The sequence below is a fragment of the Engystomops pustulosus genome, chromosome 7 (assembly GCF_040894005.1).
Source record: "Engystomops pustulosus chromosome 7, aEngPut4.maternal, whole genome shotgun sequence".
Lineage (NCBI taxonomy): Eukaryota > Metazoa > Chordata > Amphibia > Anura > Leptodactylidae > Engystomops > Engystomops pustulosus.
The window spans coordinates 117,232,632-117,259,146 of NC_092417.1; the positions used below are offsets into that span (position 1 = coordinate 117,232,632).

Genomic DNA, 26,515 nt, shown 5'->3' on the forward strand with positions numbered 1-26,515 from the left:
GATGTTGCTCTCTACCTGGAGACACAGAGGCTGGACTGTGTGAGAGCCACACGTGAGTGATACAGGGTTACTGAACGTATGTTTCATGCTGGCAGGGAGAAGCCCTCCAGTGGCTAGTGAGGGCCGCCAAGTGTTTAGTTAGAGCCGGACAGGCAAGGATTTTATTTGATGTTTTGTTTGAAACTGGTGTTTTGTGGAATAAATGTACAGTTTTCAACTTGAATCCTGCTGTCCATGAGAGCTTTGTCATTGCCGACCCCCACATTTGAGCTGAACCCCTACAAATGGTGGAGGATGCGGGCATGAGGAGATCCACGCAAGGGCCAAAGAAAACGTGTTTGCTGAACTGCAGTAATGTGAATTGTGGCCTACAGCTGAAACAGCAGGAGTAATTGTAAGGCAGAGACCCAAGGTTGGCTGAGTGAATCCACAATCAAATGTTTCTGCAAAACTGGTGACGTTTAAACTCTGGAAGTGGAATCCAGGCAATGGACTTTGTTTATGCTGTGGCACACAAGCGTGTATATTGCTAGGGGCAACAAATTGAAACAGTATCCTGAACTGTATTAAAGTAAGGTTGACCAGACTGAAATGGTTAATTGTAATAGCCTGTATTTCTGTGAAGACAGAAGAAAATGCTGGTTGTTGTAGTGCAACAGAAGGACTTTTTGTTGAATGCTATTGACTACAAAGAGAACAGTAAAACGAGACACTATTTATAACGAGGAGTTATTCTGAATATTGTGTTTTGCTGATATTCAACAATGGGAAAGAAGAAGAAAGTTTCATTGTGTAATAAAGCAAAGCTGAACACAGGTGTGTTAGTGCAGCAGTCTCAAGGCAGAGGGTCGCAAAACCTGGACCGGGTCTGCAGCCTGCAAGTAAAGCCAATACACTGCATGAAAGTGATTTAATTTTTATGAAACACCTCTGTTCTATGATTGAATATAATCCTGCTGCTGTTGTGTCACATACTAGTATACATGATGAATATTCTAGAGAGCCAAACAATATGGTGCAGCAGCTTCAAGATGAGATGAAAACTCTCAGGTGTATGTATGAGGATGAAATAGCTGACTGGAAATGGCAACTTGAGGTGTCTAATAAAGAAAATTGGAAAATTAAAGAAAGAGCTTGACTCCATAAAACGTTCATGCTGCAGTAATGGTAAAAATGTGGTGCTGGGTTTGCCTGGAATGGACTATGTCACTAAGAAGGAGTTTGATGAGATGAAATGTTCTCTGTCTAGTAAAGTTCTACATAGTGAGGAGCAAAAGCAAGTGCTGGAGATGCAATTGCAGAATTTAAAGGAGCAGCGTCTCCAAGATGACCGTGTCAGAGAATGCACTATTGAAAAATTAAGGTGTGATCTTCATTTTCTAGAAGAGGAGCTGGACAGAACTAAATGTGCTAAAAGTGAGCAAAGTGAGTTTTTGCAAAATCAGTTGGAGATTCAAGATACAAAGCATAAAAACCTCTCAGCTGAATTGATTGATAAGGAGAATGAAGTTGCACACTTACCCTGTCCCCTCCTTTCCCCTTCCCTATATTGAATACAGTTATCTTTTGGTGGTGTACACCTGGCAGGAGAACAAAGAAAAAAAGCATCAAGAGAAAATAACAATTCTTCTGATACATATAATTACACTTGAGGAAAGCAATGTCTGACAGAGATGCAAAATTAGAATCTGTGAAGGAGACTTTGCAGTCAGAGCGGACCACACATGCACTAAGGGAAGCTCACGTAACTCATGAAGTAAAGGAATGGCAGAGCAGAACTGCAGTTTTTGAAGAAAAAGTAATGACTCTAGAAACTAAAATTTGTGAGATGGAGCAGGAGCTAAACATTTCTTATGCCAGTAATGATATAATTTTGATCTATTTTGACCTTTAATCTGGAAAAGGATCCCGCTAACGGCTAAAGAGAACTGGAATTGCCATTTTGAATTCAATGGAACATTGTGACCTGATAGAACTTCTCCCTTCCTTTTTTTTATACCCCTTCCTTTCCCTTCCCCTTTCCTTTTCCTTCTTAAATACATGTGCAAGCAGTATGCATACAAAAGAATGTGCAAGGTCCACCAGAAAACTGGCGTAAGGTCAATAGTAAATGTGCCCCATTTTTCTGAGTTTTAACCGTGCAAAGATATGAAGAGTAAAAAAAAAAACTAACTTTTTTATAAATTGTTTAATACAAAAGATACAAGATATCAGGGCTTGTTCACTTATTATAGTCCCATATTGTATGATAATAAAATCTCTCAATTTATATGTTAATTATAATTGGGGTCTAGGGATGATCTATTGGCTCCTATGAAGTCTATATATGCTGCTACACAGTTTATAATCTACTGTACAAAGTAAAGTATAGTGAACTACCACAATGTTAAACTGGAGACAATGCTGTAACCACCACCGTAGCCTACCGGCTTGCCGAGTCATAATGTATTCATAACGTGCCCCCAGATCCATCCCTGCTCAGTGTCTATGCCCCTCATAAGCAGCAAGGGGACTGCAGAGAAGCATTTCCCGAATAACAGACAGGGGGAGTACTTGGAATTGGTTAATAAAGAGTTAAAGTTCCATGCAGTTAGCGGGTGTGATAGGCATGTCTAAATGAATGTGCTTTTAAAGCATGTTTGAAACTTTGGGAGTTGGGTATTAGTCTGACAGAGCGGGGTAGGGCATCCCAGAGAAATGGTGCAGCTTTGAAAAAGTCCTGGAGACGTGCGTGGGAAGTTTGAATTAAGGAAGAGGATAATCTAAGATCACTGGCAGATCGAAGGCCACGGGGTGGACAATAGACCGAGATGAGAGAGGAGAGGAAGGGGGTTGCAGCGTTATGAAGAGCTTTGTGGATGAGGGTTATTAATTGATTTTGGAGATGGCAGAGAGACAGAGAGTGGAGCTTTGACTACCCGTTCTGACTAGGTAAGAGCTGGCACTTACTATCTAATGATCGCCTTATACTTAGTCCTTATATAGGGATCTGTTCCAATTGCCTACATCAGGCACTACAAATAGATGGCTCCTATGAGGCTTTGTGCCCACTCTTGTCCAGCCTCTTTGATTAGATTTCCTTGATTACCTCCTCTCCACATTGTCCGGGTTTGTCCGTTTATGTTTCTGTGTTACATCATCCGATATTTTACTGCATTTTATCAATACTTTTAAGAAGGGGCCATTTAACGCTGGCACTGCTTGTGTTTATGTCAATATTGTTCATGTATCATTAATAAAGATTATGTTTATGCTCACTATTCTAGTTTTGTCATCTCTCCCCTTCTTTGAGATGTTCCCTTGTTTTCAATTTAGTTATTATGGTCTAAGTCAGTGATTTTCAACCAGTGTGCCGTGGCACATGGTTGGGTGTGCAGCGGGGAAAGTTCCCCAAACTATGGTGCCCCCTGTGTTTTGTTTCCCAGAGAAATGTAAACTGAGAAATACTATAGTCATGAGGCTGGAGTACTACAAGTACCAGCTCATATGCTAAGTATATGAGCCTCATGGCCAAAGTACTTCTCATTGTACCCCTTTATATTGCAGTATATGAGCCACATAATAATCAGCACCATATACTAAAAACAGGGAGAAACTGAGAACTGTTGAGGAAGAGCTTCGTGTGTGTCTTTCCACCATTCCTTCCAGGATATCCCTTTTGTGTTTATCGAAACAGGCCCAGGTTTCACACTGAGTGAATAAAATACATTTAGAATCTATATTAACTATATGTATAATATATAATATGTTTTAGTGTCATTTGGTGCTATTTTGGTTGGTGGTGTGCCCCAGGATTTTCTAAGTATAAAAAGTGTGCCGCGGCTCAAAAAAGGTTGAAAATCACTGGTCTAAGTGACTAGGTGCGATACTGTATTGAGTGGGTGAATAGCAGTTAACACATATGGCCTCAGTATACATATAGCGATATAATTCATGTCGCAATCCAGCCACCCCAACAGAACTAACAGTGCTAATAGCTCCCTGTACCATCCCATTATTCAACTCTATCTGTGCCCTTTCCAGACACAGTGGGGGACATTTGCTATGGTATTTCCGCCAGTTTTGTGGCGCTTTCACCGCATCTTCTGCTCTCCTACCTATTTATTAGCTGTCGGGGACAGAAAAAATGACTCTTTCCGCCTGCTCCGACTCTTCTCTGAAAAGGGGCGTGGCTTTGGAGTGGAAACTCAGACACAATTAATATGTGTCGCAGCCACTTTTGGACGCTGTAAACTGGCGTAAAGTAGACCAAAAGAAATTTGGTCTAGCAGGGACACAAAACAGTGCTATTGCACTGCTGCCTGTTCTCTGACTGTTGGACACATTTCTGGTGATGAGGACAGATTTTAGTCCCAGGGACAGAAAATGGTCTCGGCGCCAGAAATTTATCTGCACAGCTCCACAATAGTAAATGTGTGTCTTCTTACCGAGAGCAGGTCGGTAACAATGCCAATGCAGACACCGACACTTTATGTAAATGTCCCCCAGTGTGTCATAACATCTGGGTAAGACCTTTATTCGTAGGGTGGATGAATTTGGATCCAATTACATTGCAAAGAATGTTAATGGCACAAGCCTATTTATATGTGTAGAAATATTGTAGTCCCACCAGGATAGTATGCTAAGTCTTTTCCCATTATACACCACATTACTCTCCATTTTGTGTCTGGAGATGACCCCTGTATTGTACCACCTGTGTACTGCATTTTTTATGCTAATATTATGTAATCTATTATATATAGAGATGGGCGAATCGATTCAAACAATTCTAAATGTTATGGGCTAATCCGCAATATTTTACTAACTTTTATTTTTATAATATGTAAATTTTGTAAAGAGGTTACTGGGGCGTGGAGTAGCTGGAGCAGAGGCTACACGGCGCAGCTATTCCACGTCCCTGTAGCCTCTTTGACCCTACGGCAGGTTTCACGGACGAGGGCGCGCAGCTACGAGGAGCTTTGTGGAGAAGACTTCTAGTAGGAGGGTGAAAGAGGCCCCTGGGGCCTTGTAGCCTCAGCTCCTGCTACTCCGCGCCAAAGTAGCCTCTTTACAAAATTTACATATCAACTAAATAAAAGTTAGTAAAATACTGCAGGGAGGTGAAGATTATCCTCACGTCCTATGGAAGCACCTACCACCCGTTCTACCTTTATAGGTAGATCCGTGGTGGTAGGTTCCCTTTTAAGGTCTTTTGGACACTTTTCTTGGAGAAACCTAGAATTCTGACATAAAAAAAGGCTAAAGGCGCTTTCGCACAATGCATTGCATTGCACTCCATTGCACGCAATGCTACCTAAGCATGCATCAAAAACACATTAAAAAAACACATCGTGTGATCATGCATTGTATGTTCGTACACTACTGTTTTTTCTACCTCTAATGTGTGACATGCTTTGGTATTGTGACAAGGTCTATTGATGTTCATGTACATGGTGAGCTTTATTATTTTTTCAATATCTATGTGCAGTATAACTATAATGTTAGGGTTGTCCATAATTTTATTTCTTTTAAAAACCCACTGCCCACAGCATGACATTCACACACTATATCTGAACTGTCAACGGAAATATCAATAAAGTTTGTTGAAGAAAAAACCCCAACTCGTCTGTGCTTGCGCTGCGTTGTCAATAAAGTTAATTGAACTGCCCAGTGCTGAATGATCATGGGGAAGAGCAGGGCTCGTAGATTTAAGCCGGTGGCCTTTACTCCTACTGCAGCTGTCAAGCCAGCGGCTGGGCCCGGAGACTCGGACAGCACGGAGTCCTTACACGCCGAGGAGCTTCTGCACAAGGTGAGCGCATAGACGTGCCGCTGTGTCCATGTGCAGCAGACCGGCGGATGTGTCCTGGACTGCTAGTGTCACTTGTTACACACACACATGGTATGCGATGTACAAGATGTGCGCACATGGTTGTCTTCATAAAACTACATATAAAGTTTTAAGTAACAAAAAAAAAAAAAGAGGGGGAGGGGCGGAGTTGTCATAACGCAGCATGGGGAAGATCAGCTGCTCTTTGGGTCCAGTTATGATATTTGTCTCGGCCTGTTGATATCTGTAAAGATGGTCAATACAGCTTCTAATTTTCTGCAGGATCATGACTACAGGGGTCCCTTGTATCCCCTTATATAACAATGGTGACACATACCATTCCATACAATGGGAGATCAAGCTCCCACACAAAATAATGAGACCGGATTGTGTCCATGACCCCCATGTGATTAAAGCAGTCCGATTGGTCAGACCTGCACTCATCTCCATTGAATCCCCTATTCTGCTATCCACCACATCTCCTTGATAAGATCATCCCGATTGGTGATCTTCATGATCAATGTAATTTACATTATATACTATGGTGTACTGTGTATTTGCTTATAATTGATGCAGGGTGTGGCACGATTCAAGAATCACAATGTGATGTTCATTTTTGAAGCATGTAAAGTCCCAACTATTACGTTATACTGTACTTTTACTTATTCTAGACACTCAAGAATTGTATCTGGTGTGGGTATCCTTTTCCCTGACAGCATGGCACTGGAGAGGAAGATACCCGCCCTCTACAACATTATTATGTTTCAGTGGCTACACACTTTTGCAGCCTCTGTATGAGAGATGGTAGACATAAATAAAAGTACTTTTGATTTTTTAAAATCCCCTGATAATGGCTAAACATTTAATCCCTGACCTTTATTACATAGACTTCCTTTCATTATTAAATTGTTAACTTCTCGGTTGACGCTTACTCAACAAAGTTTACTGTGAATGGGTCCAACCATGAGAATCTGATGATTACTCGGCTTCATTGTAGCAAGACAAGCTTTTTAAGATGATCTTTATCAAGATTCTGATATTGTGCACCTCAAAAATAATGGGAGCTAAAGAACTTGCAAGAAATGTATCACCAGAGCCCTAACTCTTCTGGTCTTCCATTTTACCTTCCAGTTGCAGAGCCCCAGTGCTGAAGTCCGGGAATTTGCATGTGCCAGCATCTCAAAACTTGTCCAGCAGAAGCAAGTTATACCAGCTTTCTTACAAAGAGATGCTATACGATGTCTTGGGCCACTTTTACTTGATAAGTCTATGTCTGTGCGTGAAACAGCAGCAGGTGCTTTACGGTAATCTATACATATATAATTTATCAGACCCCATGAGGTTACGGAGGGGGGGCACATTGCTGGTTTTGCTCAGGCAGCCTTGTACTGTGTTCGCATACACTCGCCCATCATGTCGTGGACATCTAGGTAAAACCCTTATGAATATATGTGTATATATGTAGTAGTTAACGGGAACCTGTCACCAGGGACTTCATTTTTATTAAAGACAGGTTGCAGAAGCCCATTACAGCTGAATTGCAAATATGTTTTTTCTGCCTTTTCTATTTATTTGCACTACAATATAATTGTGTGTTTAAACACATTTGGCATTTAAAAAAAAAAAAATGTGACTTGAATGTACTGCACACTCCCCAGCTCTCAGCCCCCACCTTTGTGCTCCTGTACAGCTCCTTCCTCCTCCGCTGAAGTCAACTCACCAGGCCCTGAGCTCATTGTGTGAATGAGGGAGGAGTAACATAAAAATGCAATGCAAGCTGTAAACATATCCATTACCATACTGGCAACAATGGAAAATAGATTATTTTGACTGTTATGGTTTCTGTTAGATTATCACTTTTTCAGCTGTAAGAGTGGAACGTGTAGGAGTTTAAAAAAATAAATAGTTTTTAATGGTATTTGATTATGATATGTAACTGCTCCTGAAATCTACAAAAACATATGTATCTAGAGTAAAACAAACAAAGATCTATCCTTCTATAATATTCTTTTTTATTTATTTTATATAAGAAACCTGAGCACCTGTGGAGGTTTTGAAGTATGTGATGACATGGTGACCAGAGACATCATGACCCCCTTAGTGGCCCTGTTAAGAGAGGTATGTCTTATTTATTTTCTGTTAAGCAGTTTTTTTACATACACTGGACACTTGCCTATAAGACTGTTTGTTTTTATTTTGAGGTTTAAGCCTACTTGTTTTATTTTTCACCAATTTGTTGTTTTGTTATAACTCTGCTGTTGTTTGAAGCTGTCAGGGTGCGTTCACTCATGGCATATGCAATGTGCTTACAAATGCAATGCAAATGCCCAATGGCAGGGATCCGGTCAATCGCATCTTCTGTGCCTCCAGTGAAACGCATACGAACAGCAACAAGCACCCAGTGTTTTGCATTGTGTTTCAAAGGCAGTACAGATGTGATCTGGCAGAGCCTCTCCCCCGGGCAATCGCATTGCGTTTATATACGCAATGTAAATGTCACATGTGAACACACCTTTATTCATTTGCAGGTTAAAGGGGTGTTGCAGGGATATGAACTCATAATGCTATAAACAAATGAATACAACAAAACTCAATGGGCCACGTTTACTAAAGCCCCGCCAGTTTTCTGACTGATCTTTGTATGTTCTTTTTTTGTGAAAACGTCTTGTTCATGTATTTAAGTAGTGTGAGCACAACATATGTGTCACATACAACTCATTTGTGTCGCGGATGCACTATACCCAGCACAACACATTTCTGCATATAAAGGGGTGTCACATTTATCATGCAGTGTCCAACAGAAATGTGTTGCACTTTCTATGTTAGAGCTGCAACAAAAAAAAGTTGATGCACTCTGTCAGAGCAGTGCATGGGGGCTCACTTCACTGTTTTTGATAAATGTTTGCCAGTGTCCTTAATCACAAATGGAGCATAAATAGTTATATGATTTACAAAATGTTATGGGCCTTCTAAAGTGGGCAGAGTTATCTAAGATGGCTGCCATCTACAACTCTCATGATCCTTCACTTCTCAGTAAGATACTCTTCTACAGGTGAAGATATAAGACTGTCTTGCTCGGTTAACATAGTAATCATGAGGGACATTTGGCAAAGTGTATGAGAGCACTGTTCTAGTTGCTCATGGCAACCAATCAGAGCTCAGCTTTAATGTAATAAACTGCTGGGGGAAAATAACAGCTGAGCTCTGATTGGTTGCTACTAGCAACTAGAACAGTTTTTTTTTTTTTTTTTCTCTCATACAATTCTGATAAATCGCCCCAGATGTGTGTTACTGCAACCAACTGACTAAAGCAAACTTAGTGATGATCACATGATCTGCCCAGACAGGTGGCGAACATGTGACAAGCAGCCATCTTCTGTCCTGTGTCTCTTCCACATGCATAAAGTAACAAGACTTTCTCCCAATCCCCCCCTCATGATTTGTGCTAAAACTATAAAACTCATTGTTGCTGTCAAATTACAGCAGGTAGAAGGAAGCGGTGGGGATGGCACAGATGGGCTCTCATAACACCCCCTGGAATCCTTATGGCTCGTTACCAGAATATTAAAAATTCAAGGAAGGAGGCCATGGATGACAAACATAATATTATAGTCACAGTGCCTGGATCTATGAGTAGGTGTCCCTGGTTTATCATGCTTCATTTTATAGTAGATGTATAGTATGTCTGAATGTATCTTGTCACCTAGCAATGCTTGAAACTTCTGTTGCTAGTTTGTTTAGCAGAGGTCATCCAACAGACATGAACTTCCTATGTAGAAATGTTCATCCCCAATTACCAGTAATAATTTGATGGTAAAATTAATTCCCACTTTTTCTCTGATGTTTTGGTGTAGTGTTCCGTCCGTTTAGACTCTGAGCCAGAAACTAACAGTAAAGACGCAACAAAAAATCAAGTAGAAGATATTGCAAACCAAACTGTTAATATTCTATGGAATGTATGGTAAGTTACTCTCCTTCAGGATTAGGAAACCATCCAATAGGGCAGTGGTGGCGACCCTATGGCACAGGTGCCAGAGGCGGCACTCTGAGCCATTTCTGTGGGCACCCGGGCCATCGCCCCAGCACACCAGACAGGACTCAAAGAATCTTAAAGTGATACTTACTTCACTATTTGGGACTGTAGGAAGAGGGAGAATGAGTAGACTGTGCCAAATTATCTTTGGAGGACCTCCTGCTGGCCCCACAATTCTCTGTGTGCAGAGGGACACTGGAAAGAAGCTAGAATAATGCACATTTTCCATCTTTCTACTGTGTTGTTGTCCTCGGGAGGCCAATATGATTGAAAGTTGTTGAAAAACAGGTATCAATAAGTTACTGCCTTAAATTTTGGTGGCACCTCGCGATAAATAAAAGGGGGTTTGGGCACTCGGCCGCTAAAAGGTTCGCCATCCCTGCAATAGGGGCAAGTCTTCAGATGCTAGTGCTGATGATGTGTATTTACAAATTTGGTAAAGGTATTTTCTTATTCGTGTCATTTAAGTTTGGACTGAGGTATCTGAAAAAATTGATCCTGGGGGCCCACCCTACTGCTACATAGAATTACCTACATTGTAAGATTCCCGAGATCAGGGAATTTTTAAGTACTGGTGGGGAGGCATTGAAATAACGAATATAGAATTCTCCTAGGCCAGTGATGGCGAACCTTTCAGAGACCGAGTGCCCAAACTACAACCAAAATCCACTTATTTTCCATGAAGTGCCAACATGGCATTTCTAGCAGTAGCTTATTGCTCCTTGTTCTTCCACATCATTCAATTGTATTGGCTCTCCTAAGGCCACCAACAGAGTTGAAAGAAGGTGGGCAAATAACTTCAGACTGTCATTGTAGCTTTTCTCCAGGAAGAATGGTGGGTCCAGCAGAAGGACCTCCAAAGACAATGCAGTTCTGTCAACACCTGCTCACTTTTCCCACAGTTTCAAACAGCCAATAGCGCTTTAAAATAGCGCTGAGAGCAGCATCCCTTAAGTTGCTTGGGACTGCAGGAAGATTTGGTGGATTTTGTCCTGTTGTCCTGAAATTGGGGGATGGCCTGAGTGCCCACAGAAAGGGCTCTGAGTGCCACCTCTGGCACCCGTGCCATAGGTTCGCCATCACTGTCCTAGGCTCTTTGCCTGTAAACTGAGGCTGCAGTGACCATATGTCATTCATGTTGGCGGTAAGGGCTTGTTATAAGAGTTACCCCTGGTTTTGTGGGGCTTCTTGCTGGGAGCCGGGTTGTGGTCAGGAATGTAAGTGTCCACTCCAATGGGACCTGTTGCCTTACATCTGACATGTCTTGTCCTTTGGGTCCAGAAGTGCAGATGACTTCTCCCTGTCATGACTTCTTGCTGCAGAACTTTCCCCAAATTGTCTTGATGTCTTCACCTCCCAGCAGCACATCTGTGTAACTAAAGAAAACCACAGGAATAATGGAACAAGAAAAGTTTGTCGTGGCACATCCATAAAATCATGATACTTTATTTGTAATCCATTAAAATACAAGTTAGTGTGATAAAGGCAGTGTAGGTACAAAATCTACGCGTTTTGGATACATTCTAAGCCTTACTCATGGTATGCTAAAATAAAATTAAAACATACTGATATACCTATACACACCTGACTAATCAAACACGTCATATCCGGTTAGTTGGAACATGAGAGTACACATTTACATAATGGGAAACTGCAGGTAGTAAACTTGAAGACAAACTGAAAAATTACACCTAATAACAAGAATGCATGTTAATAAATATAAGGCAAATCATTTTAGGAGTTCATGCCATTTGGATATCTAGAGTCAAGAGCAAATATCCAAAAAGCCTCTCTTTTTAGCTGCATTTTCCTGTAATCCCCTCTGTGCAATTAACTAGTTTGATGCCGAAGAAGCATAGAAAACAAAAATCCTTATTGTGAGTCTCTTGTAATTGCTTAGCTGCCCCTGAGGCATTTGAGTTGCCATTTTTAATGCTTGCAATGTGTTGGCGAATTCAGGTTTTCAATTTTTGAATCGTGCAGCCAACATAAATACATGTGCAGCAAAGACAACGTATTACATAAACTACATGATGTGTGTCAGTTTATGAACGTAGTGATTTTCTGGATTTTGTTTGTTCACCTCAAATTGTGTCGTTCTGTTCTAAGCCGAAGGACATGCATTGCAGCGAAATCCCCCGCTTGTATTTATTAACATACATTCTTGTTGTTAGATGTCATTTTTCAGTCAGTGTTCAAGTTTATTATCTGCGGTTCCCATTATGTAAATATATGGTCTCTCATGTTCAAAACCGGATGTGATGTGTTTGATTAGTCAGGTGTGTATAGGTATATCAGTGTGTCTCGCTGACGTGTATTTTAATGGATTAAAAATAAAGTATTGTGATTTTATGGATGTGCCACGACAAACCTTTCTCCCATTGTTCCTGTGTAAAGGCCAGTAGTCGATGTGTGTGTACTCCTTTTTACTAAGCCTCCATCTGCTCGGTAAGGCCAGGTATGTGAAACACATTTTTCTTTATTTTGGTTTAATAATTTTATATATAGCCCTCCCCAATACATTACTTTGCCTATATAATGCTCCCTCTCATGCTTTTAAGGTTCCCTTACTAATGAACTGTTATGTAGTCCCTCTATAGTTTACCTATATATTGCCCATTTTAATTAATTATGTTATACATAGTCCTTTTTCCACAGATGTCAGTCGCCTCTGCCCTCCTTTCTCGGACCCCTCGCAACTCCCCTCTGTCGTCCTCCTCACCTCCAGATTCTACTGCTGCCGGAACAGGATGTGCGGCCGTGCATCTTGGGTCAAAGTGCAACGTGTGTCTGGAAGTGTCCCGGCCACATTGCACTGTGACTGTCAATGGTATCGCCATCTTATAGAAATGGGGGCATAACTGATTTACAATGTTGCTTGGATGCCAATATCTTTCTACAATATTTTTATTACAAGTGTTTGCTAGTTCAAGCAACCTACAAACATTTTAAGCTGATTTTGATTTTCACAACTTTGTATTTATAGTGAAAGCAACAGTAAGGCACTGAATATCTTTAACAAAGAAAATTGTGTCGAGATTGTTATCCAGTGCTTGAGAAAGTTCCCAAGTGACTTGGAATTGGCAGTATCAGCAGGTAGTGGTTTTTTTTTTTTTTTTTTTTTTTTTTTTTTTTTTTTTTTTAGTATATATCTATCTATATCTCTATATCAGATAAATTTCTATGATTTGTCTGTGTTTGTTTTCTATTGATGTGTTTTTCTGAAAACTTCTACCCATAGCTTACTGCCTGCAGACTGTTACAGAAGATAATCCAGAACTTATGGCGTCTATCGATGCTTCTGCTCTGCAGACGTTGGAGACTGTCCTGATGACTTCCGCAACAACCATGGAGATGAGACTTTTGCAGACATTAGTTGCAGGTTAAATATGGGAACAAAAGGGTGGTTGGGGGCTCAGTGAAAGTTTATACAAAGAGAGGGTTTGTTTCGCGGCAGATCTCTAATCTGCCTGGGGACCCCCTGTATGACATCGAAATGCCCGAATAAGGCATAAAATTGATAGTGTCATTGTAAGTCAACAGCTTTTAAGGAGTTATTTTACATATATGCTGACAATGTCTAATAGATTCGATCTCTGCAGATTCTACACCTGGGATACCCACCTACAGTGGTTTCTTGCTGCCTGAAGAAAACAATGCTCTTGCATTTCTACTTCCATCCTATCAAATTCTTATATTGTATTGATGGCGGGGCCAAAGTACATTAAATAGAGGGAAAGCATGCATGGGCCATCAGACACAGGCCCCCTGTTCCAGTGACCTTTTTGAACTCCAGTGATCACATTATTATCCTTCCAGTCTTTAGCTAGTTGTGAATTAATGTAAAATATGCAAATTTAAACGCAAAAGTATTTTTGCACATATGAATGTATGTTTCAGATTTGTTGGTAATGTATGAAGTTTATATTTCAGGTACTGTCTGGAACTTAAAGGACAGGATACCCCCTTTCAGCCAGGCTGATACCATTAATGCCGTATTGAGGATACTATCGGAGGTCCTCTCTCAAGATGCAGGGCAGTTTATTATAAAGATGAAAGAAACCGAATCGTCTCGATTAAGGACTGCTGCTATAGAGTCTGAGGAAGACGAAGCTGCTCTGAATGAAGATGGGATGGTGGAAGGCAATGTTAAAGAGCAGAATGGTGATAACTTCTCAGATCTAAACCCAGTAAGTCAAATTAGATATGTGTTAGTGTCCATACATTTGTGGATATTTTTTATTATAGTATGGTATTTTTTTAAATTCAATTATTTTTCATTTAAAAAATTATTGGTAAAATAATATATTACAGAGCTGTAAAGGACTGCTCCTGTGATATTTCTCTTGAATATAAATAAATTGGTTAACACTTGGGCATCACCATTCCCTTTCCCTACACAGTCTTCAATACTTTCCAACCCCAAACTGCTAATAGCCTTTATTTTACTCAGAGGAATAATAGCACACAAGTAAAGAAATGGTAATTTACCTTTCTCATAACATCAATTTTAAAATTCTGACATACAATGAGAAACAATCACCCCTTTTTACCAATTCTGGTAATAGACATTAACAGGTTCTTTTTTTTATTTCTGTCATTTAGGTGTCAAATGAAGAACTTAGACAAGCTTCTTTCTTATTGGTGGCTCAGAAATCTGCACTGGAGATGATTGTTAACATGTGCTGTAGTGACGGTTTGTACAACATTTACTACACAAAGATTCATTTATTTCTGTTTAGAATTTCTCAACTTGGGTGAAAACCCCACTAATAAAATAAAACAAATACATTTTTTCATGTAGTGTTTTTAAAGAGTCAGCTAAAACTTGTGTTTAAAGTGACCTTTAATTTTTTCCTGATGCAGTTTTGATATGGTTACATCACAATAGAACAACACAATGGAGCAGAAATTTAGAAGTATAGTTTCACATCAAAAGCTATTCCCATGGAGACTTGCAATATTCTGCAGGTGGTCCTCTACTTAAGGACACCCAACTTACTGACGACCCCTAGAAACAGATGGACCTCTCTTCCCTCTGTGACCTCTGGTGAAGCTCTCTGAATGCTCTACTATAGTCCCAGACTGCAATGATCTGCTGTCAGGTCTCTGTAATGAAGTTTTGTGGACAATTTTTAGTCCAATTACAGCTAAAGTTTTTGAAACTCCAATTGTCACGGGGCAAAAAAAAACTTTGTTTGGAACTACAATTATGAAATATACAGTAGAGACTTGCATACAAATTCAGTTTAAGAACAAAGCTATGGAACCTATGAAGTTGCTCAAGCATCTTACACCTATACTGATAGGGACAGTTGTTCTTCTGAGTGGTGAAAAATGTTTGTATGAGCCTTACATTCTGTTCATTTGGATTTGATAGATGTTTTTTCATGAATGCCATAATTCGCTATGTAGTGCAGAAGAGCTGTGTACATTAATCTGCACCAATGGCTGATTTCTGACAAGCAAACAATCCTCTGTTGGAGCGTTGTAAATCATTGTTTGGGCTGTCCTACCTTTTGCATAAAGTGTGACATTGAAAAAGAAAAATTCCATGTCTGGAATTCTTGCTGGAGTGGACCTAGGTGAACTGTTCACCCTACTGGGCTCCGTAACTAGGAGATACAGCTTTCTATGCAGTGTAACCCAGCATTCCCAAGCTTCCGCCCCCTAGGAATCCTTTCTAGTAGGCTGAATTGTGTAACAGTGCTAAAAGTGGCTATATTATATAATCTATATTTTATAATGCAGATTCATGTATTTTGCTTACTGTATGATGTCACATGGTCTAAATGCAGGATGTTCTATTGGCTAGCGTCCTGGAGCTTTCCAGAGTCTGAGACCTAGAATCTATAAGTTTTAGGCTCAGCCCTGTGTTTTAGGTCCCTTTAGACTTAGTTCTTGCTGTATTTTTGAGTAGGGGAGTTCAGATCTGATGTAGCTTATAGATTTTCTTAGCTCTGCAGACCACTGCTTCAGGGTTGAAGTAGCAGTTCCTGCCCCTACAGCAAGGGAAGACTTGCTGTACTTTAGCTAGCCAAATTAGACAGCCGTTTGCATGCCATCAGACTGTTGCACTTAATTTGTGCATTCTCTTCATTCCCCATTGTGAGTCCATGGCTATGGCCGCTAACATCCTGAGCCTCCCCTGTACCTTTTAGCCAGGATCCATTAATGCCTATACCAGGTCACTTGTCACCATGTGGCCCCACTTTGCTTGCTTCACCCTGCTTCCCCTGACAGACATGGAAGATCCTACACCAGGACTGTGCTACTGTGACTTCATTAGCTAGCCAAGCCAGCCACTCCTCTCCTAGTACACATCTGCCCCATACACTGTCATCACCCGGTGGGGTTGTTGCAATTTATGCTTCCTTGGACAGATATGGGCCCAAACCGGTCTAAAACCCCTTTTCAAATATAGAAAATACTGTCTTTGCACTGCCCAATTAAATGCTGTGCTATGCTTATGATGTGCAATATGGAGGTGAGAAGCTGTGTGTCCACTACTTTGGATACCCACTATGGACACTGCAAGTGTTATTTAGTCCTGTTGTACTTGCGCAAGCTCAGTCAACTGCTGCATAAAATGCTTTATTAGGTCAGGCAGATGAAATATACTAGCAAAATCGAAATGGAAGCTACGCCAGTATAGCATATACACCACATTATATCTTTTGTACTGGTGTTGCTTCTATTTTTATTTTTTGTTTGTTTTGGTAGTAACAAATGTTAGTTGTTATGAGTTTAACTAGTAGTTACACACTTATTTAGTGTGGCATCTTCTAATTGTGCACAGCTATTTATTCATTACTGGTTTGGCTGCTGCTACATATTGGCTTCAGGAATATAAAATGTAAAACTTTTCCTTTTCCACACAAGCAGCCGTTCACATTCTTGAATTGCTTTTAGAAACACAATTCAGGTGCCACTGGCAGGAGTTTATTCTAGTGCATGTGCATTTACACCTAATAATTTAATCTATGAGCACGAAGGGTAATGTCACAACCGTATCCATAAATACATGATAGAAATTTCCCTAAGAGTCTCTATCTATCTTGATATATAAACCATTTCGAAGCAGCCAAACATATGGTAAACGGTAATAAACGCGCGCTTAAAAACGGACCAAACACACTACGTGTGCCATCACCCTATGGTGTTTCGGACACCTTTTGCCTGCCCCCCCCCCCTTTTTTTTTCTCCCCCAATAGATCTATTGCCAGTTCTGATTCCAAAGGTAAAATTTTACACATTTTTGTTTGTTCTTTGTTTTTTGGAAGAGACTCTTATCTATTGTATTTATGGATACGGTTGTCCATGTAAGTTAATGTACCTGACCCTTGGTATCCTCCTATTTAACTTGAACCTTTCAAGCCTACCTAATAAGTGTGTATTGTGGGGTCAAGATGCAGGAGGAAATGAGTGCGCACACCTCAAATAATCATCTTTTAAAGTGTTAGTTTTATTTAGTTGTCTCTGGATATCGGGACGATACATTTTGGTACTTTAGGGTCCCTTTTTCAAGTAAAATAGAGACTAAAAGATAAAACCTATCAAAATATATATGTAGTTTATAAGCAGGGGTAACAATTACTATATAAAAAAATTGTGTGTGTACATATGCACATATTCCTGTTTTGCTCTACAGAACTTAAGATGCTATCCCATTTGTTACCCCTGTTTTTGATCCATAGATGGCATGTATCCCCTCTGTTACCCCTGTTTATAAACTACATTATATTTTTGTTTCATCTTTTAGTAAATATTTTCTTTGAAAAAGGGACCTGAAATGAGTTGTATCTAGAGACAACTAAATAAAATTAACTCTTTAAGGTTACCGTATTTTTCGGACTATAAGGCGCACTAAAAGTCCTTTGATTTTTCTCAGAAATCAAAGGTGCGCCTTATATATGAACCGTACTTACAGACAACAGCTGCCTTGAACTGTGCAAAGGTCTGCCACCTGCTGGTAATTCACCCTTATAATCAGGTGCGCCTTATAGTCCGAAAAATACTGTATTTAAGGAGTGCTCCCTCATTTCCTCTTACACCTCTACATTACTAGTGATATAAAGTGGTGAGGCTACTGCGTTCAGATAAAAGTGGAGGTAAGCTGCACCCCGACCGTCAAGATGCATTCCATTTAGTGCTGTGCCTTTTAATATGCACAACTTAAGGCTACATTCACACACATGTATGGGGGACGTATATACGGCCGATATACACTTCTATGGGCTCACAGCCCTGTACGGGGGCGGTACAGTGCAGCAGATGTGCGGCACCGTACCGCTCCGTAGCCCGGGAAAAGATAGGACATGTCCTATCTTTTCCCGTGATACGGCGCCGTGCGCTGTATCTTCCTATGGAGAGGGGCGGGGGTGAGCAGCGCTCATCCCCTGCTCCTCTCCGCGGCGCCGATGTATGCCCGTGTGAATGTAGCCTAAGATGGTGATCAATTCTTTTCCTGTAACCTTTTTCTACTTTTAAAGACGATAGTACCATATGAGTGCTATTTCTCCTCCTTTTCTCTCCACCCCTTAATAAGTGTTTATTGTTCATTTTTGTATTGTACTATACATATTGTGTCACAAGCTGATATGAACTGTACCGTTTACAGTACTCCTAATAATTTTGACGAAGTTAATGCTGATGAATATAGACTTTTTATCATCATGGTGTGATGGTTACAATATTAACCTGTTATTTCCAGAGCCATCTGATGATGACTGGGAAGAACTTTCCAGTAGTGATGAGAGTGAATCCTGCCTAGAAAAATCCCTAGCTGATGGAGGCCGGCTGATGTCGCCACTGTGTCTGTCTTCTGAAGTCCACTCTGCTCTCCTGAACCACTTCATCCCCAAAAAGGTGCTGGTTGCATTTTACCTCCAGCACTATGCTCTGATGTACAGTATAAGGAAAAATGTAGCGGCCTATTGTACAAATTTTGCTGGTTTGTGTGGAACACAATGTAGAACATGAATCATAATGAACTTATTTTATTTAAATTGCTGTTGTTATGACCCTTCACTTTCATGCTTTGGTTTTCCTTTCTAGGGTGTTGTTAGTCACTGTAATATATACACGTTTACAGCATGTTCTTAAACTCGTGTGGTTTCAATATGATACCCAACTAGCTGCTCTCTATGCTGGTGCATGTTTATGTGTAATGTAACATATACTATGTGTGTCTACAGGTCAGGAGAAGAAGTGTGATTCTCTAATAACAATGCCGTAGCCTAACATTTCTTTTACTCCATTAGGTACTGGAAAAGACTCGCTTTCCAGATGCTGCTGCTTTACAGATCTGTAGACACTACTCGGCCTGGAAACCATTAATTACAAAGTAATTATTATTTTTTTTTAGGTTTAAATGAGCTGGAAAAGATGTATCAATTAAAAATAACACCTAAAAACCTATAAAATAGCCATAATACTATGGGCACGAAAATGAAGTGCATTAAATATTAAACCCAATTAATAATCCATTGCATTTCTTCAAACCATACATACAGGTTAAGAGTTACAGTTTAAAAGACCAGTAGGAGGTCAAACATCGCAAATTATGTATTTTAGTTAGTGATTTTTATTTTTTTTTTATGATGGGAATGATTACTATTCACATGCTTTGTACACAATTTCTTCAGAGTACCCTCATCCGGACCTCCTGTTCTACAGGATTTAATGTCCTCCTGTTACATCTGTTTTCACCTGCATGACTACCACAGAATACATTCCACTTTCCGGCCTCATCAGAAACAACCCATTTTAGAATATGTCTACATATTGAAGAAGTCTATATAATAAATTGGCCATATACACTAGAAAACCTATGCTCGATTAATTTCTGTGTGTTTTAGGATGTCGACTGTCCAGCACAGGGCACTAACCTGTCTGCATAACATCTTGTCTATGGTGGACATTGAGAGTCTAGGAGGAGCATCTGCATTACAGGAACTTGCTCAGCATCTTTCAGAGTTAATCTTCATTCAGACAGGTATTTTGTAATAGAATTTAATAAATTATATAATTTTGCACCATGCTGAACTAATTGTGAATACCGTGATGTATAAGTTGTTATAAGTTGTACTTTATTTTTATAGAAGCTGGAAATATATGAACTAGTATTCATCTATAGAAAGTGTTTATTGATTACCATGGGAAACATGATGGATGTCATGCATGTACCATACTTGACAGATGACTGTATATGGTGGCGGGGGAGGGGGGCGCGTGTGCGCTATGTCGTGGATTCCGCAAATCGCTGTGGACAACAATATAATGCACCTCCCTGAGTCTCATGAAAATGCTGACAAAATGTCAAACTTGCAAATGTGTTTTTGTTTTTTTTTATTAGATGGCCCGAAACAGGAAGACTTTTTAGAGGCAGCTTCCAGTGCTGTTCGGGCATTACTACAGACAATGGCATTTAGAGGAATACCACAGGTATTTTATACCAGATTTACTCCAGGACACGCAATAGGCCTGCAGCATGACTCACTAGACATATAAAATTGTTTCCAAATTGTCATAGAGCCCAGATTGTTAAAGTGCTGACTTCCTTCATGAAATGTTTCCTTTTGTAGTGTATGACTTCAGAACAAGTTATGAGCTTTGCTGAAGCTTGTGTGCAGAGCAGCAACGCCAGTACGCGGGTGAATGCAGTCAGTATCATTGGTGTCACAGGCAGTGTATTGGCAAAAGGTGACAACACGACTGAGACATTAGAGGTACAGTATTTTGTAGAAATTCATGTTTTTGAAATATGGGGGTGTCCAGAAATAAAAGTGCATGGTATTACAGGTGACTTTTTTGGAGGGGCGAAACCTGTTTTTGATGGCATTCTCCTAATAGGTAGTGAGTCTCTCACTTTGGACCTAGCTCTGATTGGGCTCACTTTAATGCATGAAACCTGTAGATTCAGAGATTTTTGGCCCTTAGAAATATGCTTTGTCCGCTGCAGTCCGATTTAGCTTTTATTGCGAATGTGTACTTAACCTTCAGTCCATGCTATTTAAAAAAAACTTTCTGAATGACCTTAAGTACAATTACAGTCTAGTATAAAATATTCTGTCTTAATAACTATTGCAAAAGTACAAATGGGGGGGGGGGGGGGGAGAAGTATGCTCCATCTTTTCCTATGTTTACGGCCAGTTGTCGTGGCATTTCTATGGAGAGGGAGCGGTACGGCTGCTCTTATCCTTTCTCTTCTCCATCACTCTGCTGTGTGTGTCCGAAGACCAACAACCATCACCAGAATGGAGGCTTGTTCTCACTAATTAATGGAGTGTATGTTCTGCCGCTCCAGCAATCGCTTTTGCAATTGCCGAGCACAGCACTCCACTATCTCCCATACCCTTTTAGACTATGAATGGGACATCCCTGTGGAAAAGGGATAACAATCAAACTTTAAAATGTTATTTTGTATGATAATATCATTAACAAGTTCAGAATATGCTATATTACCATCTCTAAAGCAAACAGTATTGGCAACTTATTTGCATAGAAATTAATTACAGTAATATTCCCAGCTCGGTGTATGAGAGGCTGGATTAAAATCATTTTATGCATGAATATATGTTCACACTCTTAATAAAATATGATTTTCTTTCAGCGCATAGGAAACTTTCTCCTCGGAATTGCCACAAATGATTTATCCCTGGTAGTAGCAGGAGGTGCACTAGATGCCATATTTGATGTGTTTGCTGATGGGGATGAAGCAGAGAAAGCTGCAGTGGAAATAAAGTTACTTCAGGCTCTAAAGAAAATACAACCAGCCTTTAAATCAAAGGTATGAACTTCAGGTTTCTGTCTAGTATATTGCGTCCTGATACACATTTTGTGGTTGTTCATTGCTTCTTGCTTACATTACATCTTGATTACCAATGATACTGGATAGATTACCTGACTCTGTCCCAGGCACCTCTCCTGGAGCGTTCACCCTCTCCCTTTCATGTAGGTGACATAACAAAGTTGGCTGACTGTGTGACTCAAAGCATTTGGCTTAGTTTATATATCATCTGTAAAATAGGCTTTGTTACCAGGACTAAATACATATTGGCATTGTAAAAGTATATACATAGTAAGGGATTGTTTGCTCCGGCTTCCTCCCACACTCCAAAAGATACCAGAAGGTTGATTAGATTGTGAGCCCTATTGGGGACAGGGACTGATTTGGCAAGCTCTGTGCAGCACCGCGTAATCTATGTGCGCTTTATAAATAAAGGAATTATTATTATTATCTGATAAGGGACTCCATGTAGTCCATGGCATATCATGCTCTCATCTGTCTATGGCCGGAAGTGACTTATTGTGCCACTATAGCCACTTTACTGGTGTTTGGTATTTTCTTTTCCTTCCTGTGAATTTAATCTTCCACGTTATTGGTAGCATCTCTGCGTTCACTGTTGTCGCACTCTGCTGTCTAGTCAAGTAGTTCTGCCTGTCACCCTTACTTGAAGGTTTTGGACACTTAGTTGGTAACAGTACATTATCTTTATGAATTGGCCCAGATGGAGCCCTTCCTCATGTCTCCACCAAGGAGAGGGAGCAGGCCGTTTGATTATTGAATTTTAGTCCACGTCAATCTTTTTTAATTCTAATATTTAAAGTCCTTCATCAGGTCCGGATTATAGGGTGGGCGCGTTCCCCAGAGCCTCCACCACCTTGCACTCAAAGGGGCCCCCACCAAGTTCAGGTGATTTGGGTGATCACATGGCCCCCCAAATCGCCCACAATAAGTGCGGGTCTGGCGGCCCGGCAAGTCCCTGAACCAGCTACTGCTTGAACAGTTAGTTCAGGAAACCTGGCAGTTGACACCCACAGTAATAAATATAAAGAGATATATATATATATATATATATGTGTGTGTGTTTGTTGCGCGGGGAAGAAGTGTATATATGTTTGTTACTGGGGGGGAGCATGTATTTAGGGCCATGTGTATACAGTGCCTTGCTAGAAGTATTCGAATCACTTGAACTTTTCTACCTTTTGTCACATTTCAGGCTTCAAACATAGATATAAAATTGGAAATTTTTTTGGTGAAGAATCGGCAAGTGAGACGCAATTGTGAAGTGGAACAAAATTTATTGAATATTTTTAAGAAAATATAAAACCAGAAAAGTGGGGCGTGCAATATTATTCGGTTAATACTTTGTAGCACCACTTTTTGCTGCAATTAGTTAAGTCGCTTAAGGTATCAAGTCTCTATTAGTTTTGCACATCGAGAGACTGAAATTCTTGCCCGTTCTGGACTTTGATTTCGACATTCTAACACCTGTATACATTTATTTGTGATACATTCGATTGTAGATTTTATTTTTGGGATCATTGTTTTGTTGGAAGATAAGTCTCCGTCCTAGTCTCAGGTCTTTTGCAGACTCCAACAGGTTTTCATCCAGTATGGTCCTGTATTTGGCTCCAACCAGCTTCCCTGTCCCTGCTAAAGAAAAGCCCAACCCATGATGCTGCCACCATCGTGTGATAGTGGGGATGGTGTGTGCAGGGTGATGTACTGTGTTGCTTTTACGCCAAACCTTTCGTTTGGCATTGTGGCCAAAATGTTTTGTTTTTTTGTTTTATCTGACCAGTGCATCTTCTTCCACATGTTTGGTGTGTTTCCGAGGTGGCTTGTGGCAAACTTTAAATGAGACTTTTTATGGATATCTTTGAGAAATGGCTTTTTTTTCTTGCCACTTTCTCAAAGGCCAGATTTGTGCAGTGTATAATGGATTGTTGTCCTATGGACAGACTCTCCCACCTCAGCTGTAGATCTCTGCAGTTGATCCAGAGGGATCATGGGCCTCTTGGCTGCATCTCTGATCAGTCTTCTCCTTGTTTGAGATGAAAGTTTAGAGGGGTGGCTGGATCTTGGTAGATATGCAGTGGTCCTACCCGGTGTGTTCCTTGGTCTTGCAAAACCATGAGACTATCACAGAGCAGGTGGATTTATACAGAGTTTTGATTACATACAGGTGGATTATCAGTCATAATGATGTAGAACACCATTCAGAGATCTTAAGGATGCATTCAACTGTTCAGTATTTCAGGTGCAGTTTTTGAAGCCAAAACCAGGTGTGGATCACAGTGGGTGAGTACTCCATCCACTCCTGGTTTGGACATCGCAAACTGCATCTGAACGTGTGGTTGCACCCACACTGAACTTCTAAAGTGCGTTTTGCTGCACTAAAATTAAAGGTGCTGAACAATATAATATTGCATGCCCAACTTTTCTGTTTATTTTACAAAAGTTTAAAATATTCAATAAATTTTGTTCCACTTCACAGCTGTGTCCCACTTGCTGATTCTTCACAAAAAAAAAATCCAATTTGAGATCTTTGTTTGAAGCCTGAAATGTGACAAAAGGTAGAAAAGTTCAAGGTGGCCAAATACTTTTGCAAGCCACTATATGATTGTTACAGGGGGGAGGGGGGCAGGACTGTGTATATATGTTTTTGTATATATGTTCATTAAATATATATATTTTATATTATATATATTTTTATAATATATATATATTAGTGTGTGTTACGGTGGGGCTAGACATATTTATAACGGTGGTAGGGGGGGTTGTATGTATTTATGTTAACATTTACTTTGTGGAGAGGGCCCCCTCCATCTTTAATTTGACTCTGTCATTCCTAGTTAATCACTTTTATACTAAATGATAAAATCTAGCCAGTATATTCAGTAAGGATACACATGCTTATTTCCTACACAGAATGACCGACCCATGAGATTAACTTTGCTATTCCAAAGAGATAAAGAAACATTTCTGGTCCAACTACTTCATCCCCACCCCATAAAAAAGGGAGCCATTTCCTATATAACATTTCCCTCTCAAGAAGCACAACTAGTTTAAGAAAGTACTTTATTTTCAACATAAACAGTTTGTTCATGCAAATTATTAAAATCATCCAAGTTCAAGCATCGTGAAAAATGTCTCCAAAATCAGTCCCCACCAATCTACTTGACTTGTGATTATCATGAGAAATAAATTATATGCATTTATATTTGTAAGTTTATACATGACTTGTGACATTTTGGAACCAATTTCCTGACTTGCATGTATCCATGTCTCCAACAGATTCGAAAAGAAGGCAGAGAGAAATATAGTACTGACCAGTTGTGTGTCCTGGATAATGTAAGAACCAATCTCAGAAGGTTCATATCATACCTTGAATCTGTAGAGAAAAAATATAAGAACCGGATTTGAGAAGAATGTAATCCTTCTAAGTCTTATTAAAAAGACTGCTAAGGCAGTTTGGACATTTTCTATGTGTCATGAAACCTGCAGATCTTTGAGTTTTTTATCTCACGTGTCTCTAGATTGGTCCCTAAATAAATACAGTGACACCTTTTCAAAATATCCCCCCACCTTTCCATTGACCTCTGATTACAGATGGCTATTGTATAAATAAATGGGAGTCCTCCCTGTCCGCCTGCTGAACTTCTGTCCCTTACTAAAAATATTACTACAGTACAGGATATGAAGTTCCACAGGAAGGCATTGACTTAAAGCATCATAGATGGTTATTATGGTGTGATTTCAGGTTTATGCACAATGGGGCTCATGTATCATGCCCTGTGTTTTTTTTTTTTTTATTTTGCACAAACTGCATGGAAAAGTCCCCATTGCTGGTGCATGCTATGGGGCACTTTACAGCTGATTCCATTTCTGCCACACAATTGTTCTGCCAGAACTGTTAAGATTTTTCAACCTAGTGATACCAGCATGTCACAAGCCTAATAAGAGACTAGTTCACAACATGGCACATTTACTAAAAACTGTGTGCAATTTCCCTTTGTAGCGTGCGCTAGATTTATGATTTGCATCTTTAACATGGGACGTGCTACACGCTCCTGTCGGACTTTGCGTGATAAATGTGGTACGCTGTCCAACTGTGCACTGGAACGCCCATTTAAATGAAGAAATTTGTGTTGTTTGAAGAATAGTGCAGCCGCAGAACAAAAGGGTTGTGTGCGCTACATATGTCGCATAACGGGAAGTCCAACAGAAAACTGGCGCATGGCCCTTAGTAAATGTGGGCCAATATATTTGGATGGCTTGCAGTAAGCCAAATTATTCTGAAATACCGACCTTCAATAAACCAGGTTTTTCTGTTAGACATATGAATATTCTTGTGTGTATACACTGGTAAGAATATTCATAATTTTGGATGGTTAAAATTAAAATGCTGAATGTAGTTCCCATCCAGGTTCCAAGTCCAAAGATACTTTTCCAGTTTTCAGGTTTGCACCTCTACTGAACTGTGAAATAATGTGCACTTTGATATATAGAATATATAAAATACAACTTCAACAGTTTAATAACCGGTAATAAAAAGAAACTCGGACCATGTTAACTCGTTGTATTTATATTGAGTTTACGCAATGTAAATGTGACGTGTGAACACAGCTTCTTGGCCAGAACACTTTAAAGACTTTTGAACTAGACTTGTACACCAGAGTTTTTATTACACTGAAAAATATACAAAGTTTTTGAAGGTAAAAACCGTAATTAAAATCTAGTTGTATAAGAAATCTAAGAAAAGATAAAACACTTGGGACCCCGGGTGAAAGACATAAGTTGACCGCTGTATTTTAGGTTTAGTGGCTTCCGTTGCAGTAAAAGGGAGCAATGCACTGCTGCTACACAACAGAATGAACATGTG

General features: G+C 40.0%; 1 protein-coding gene across 3 annotated transcripts; it reads left to right on the forward strand.

The window, feature by feature from the left end:
• On the forward strand, positions 1 to 25,366 carry HEATR3 (HEAT repeat containing 3). Of its 3 annotated transcripts, none has more exons than XM_072117667.1 (15): positions 1 to 52; positions 6,941 to 7,113; positions 7,840 to 7,927; positions 9,664 to 9,770; positions 12,829 to 12,938; positions 13,084 to 13,224; positions 13,776 to 14,032; positions 14,448 to 14,538; positions 18,556 to 18,710; positions 19,106 to 19,188; positions 19,703 to 19,839; positions 20,200 to 20,288; positions 20,429 to 20,572; positions 21,457 to 21,633; positions 24,928 to 25,366. In XM_072117667.1, the coding sequence occupies exons 2-15, from the start codon at positions 7,079 to 7,081 to the stop codon at positions 25,054 to 25,056; spliced, it is 1,743 nt and encodes a 580-aa protein (XP_071973768.1). In that variant the 5' UTR covers positions 1 to 52; positions 6,941 to 7,078; the 3' UTR covers positions 25,057 to 25,366. The 3 variants fall into 3 exon arrangements, with proteins under 3 accessions (XP_071973768.1, XP_071973766.1, XP_071973767.1); XM_072117665.1 differs by lacking the exon at positions 1 to 52 and adding an exon at positions 5,620 to 5,791; XM_072117666.1 differs by lacking the exon at positions 1 to 52 and adding an exon at positions 6,040 to 6,331.
• Positions 25,367 to 26,515: the final 1,149 nt, after the last annotated feature.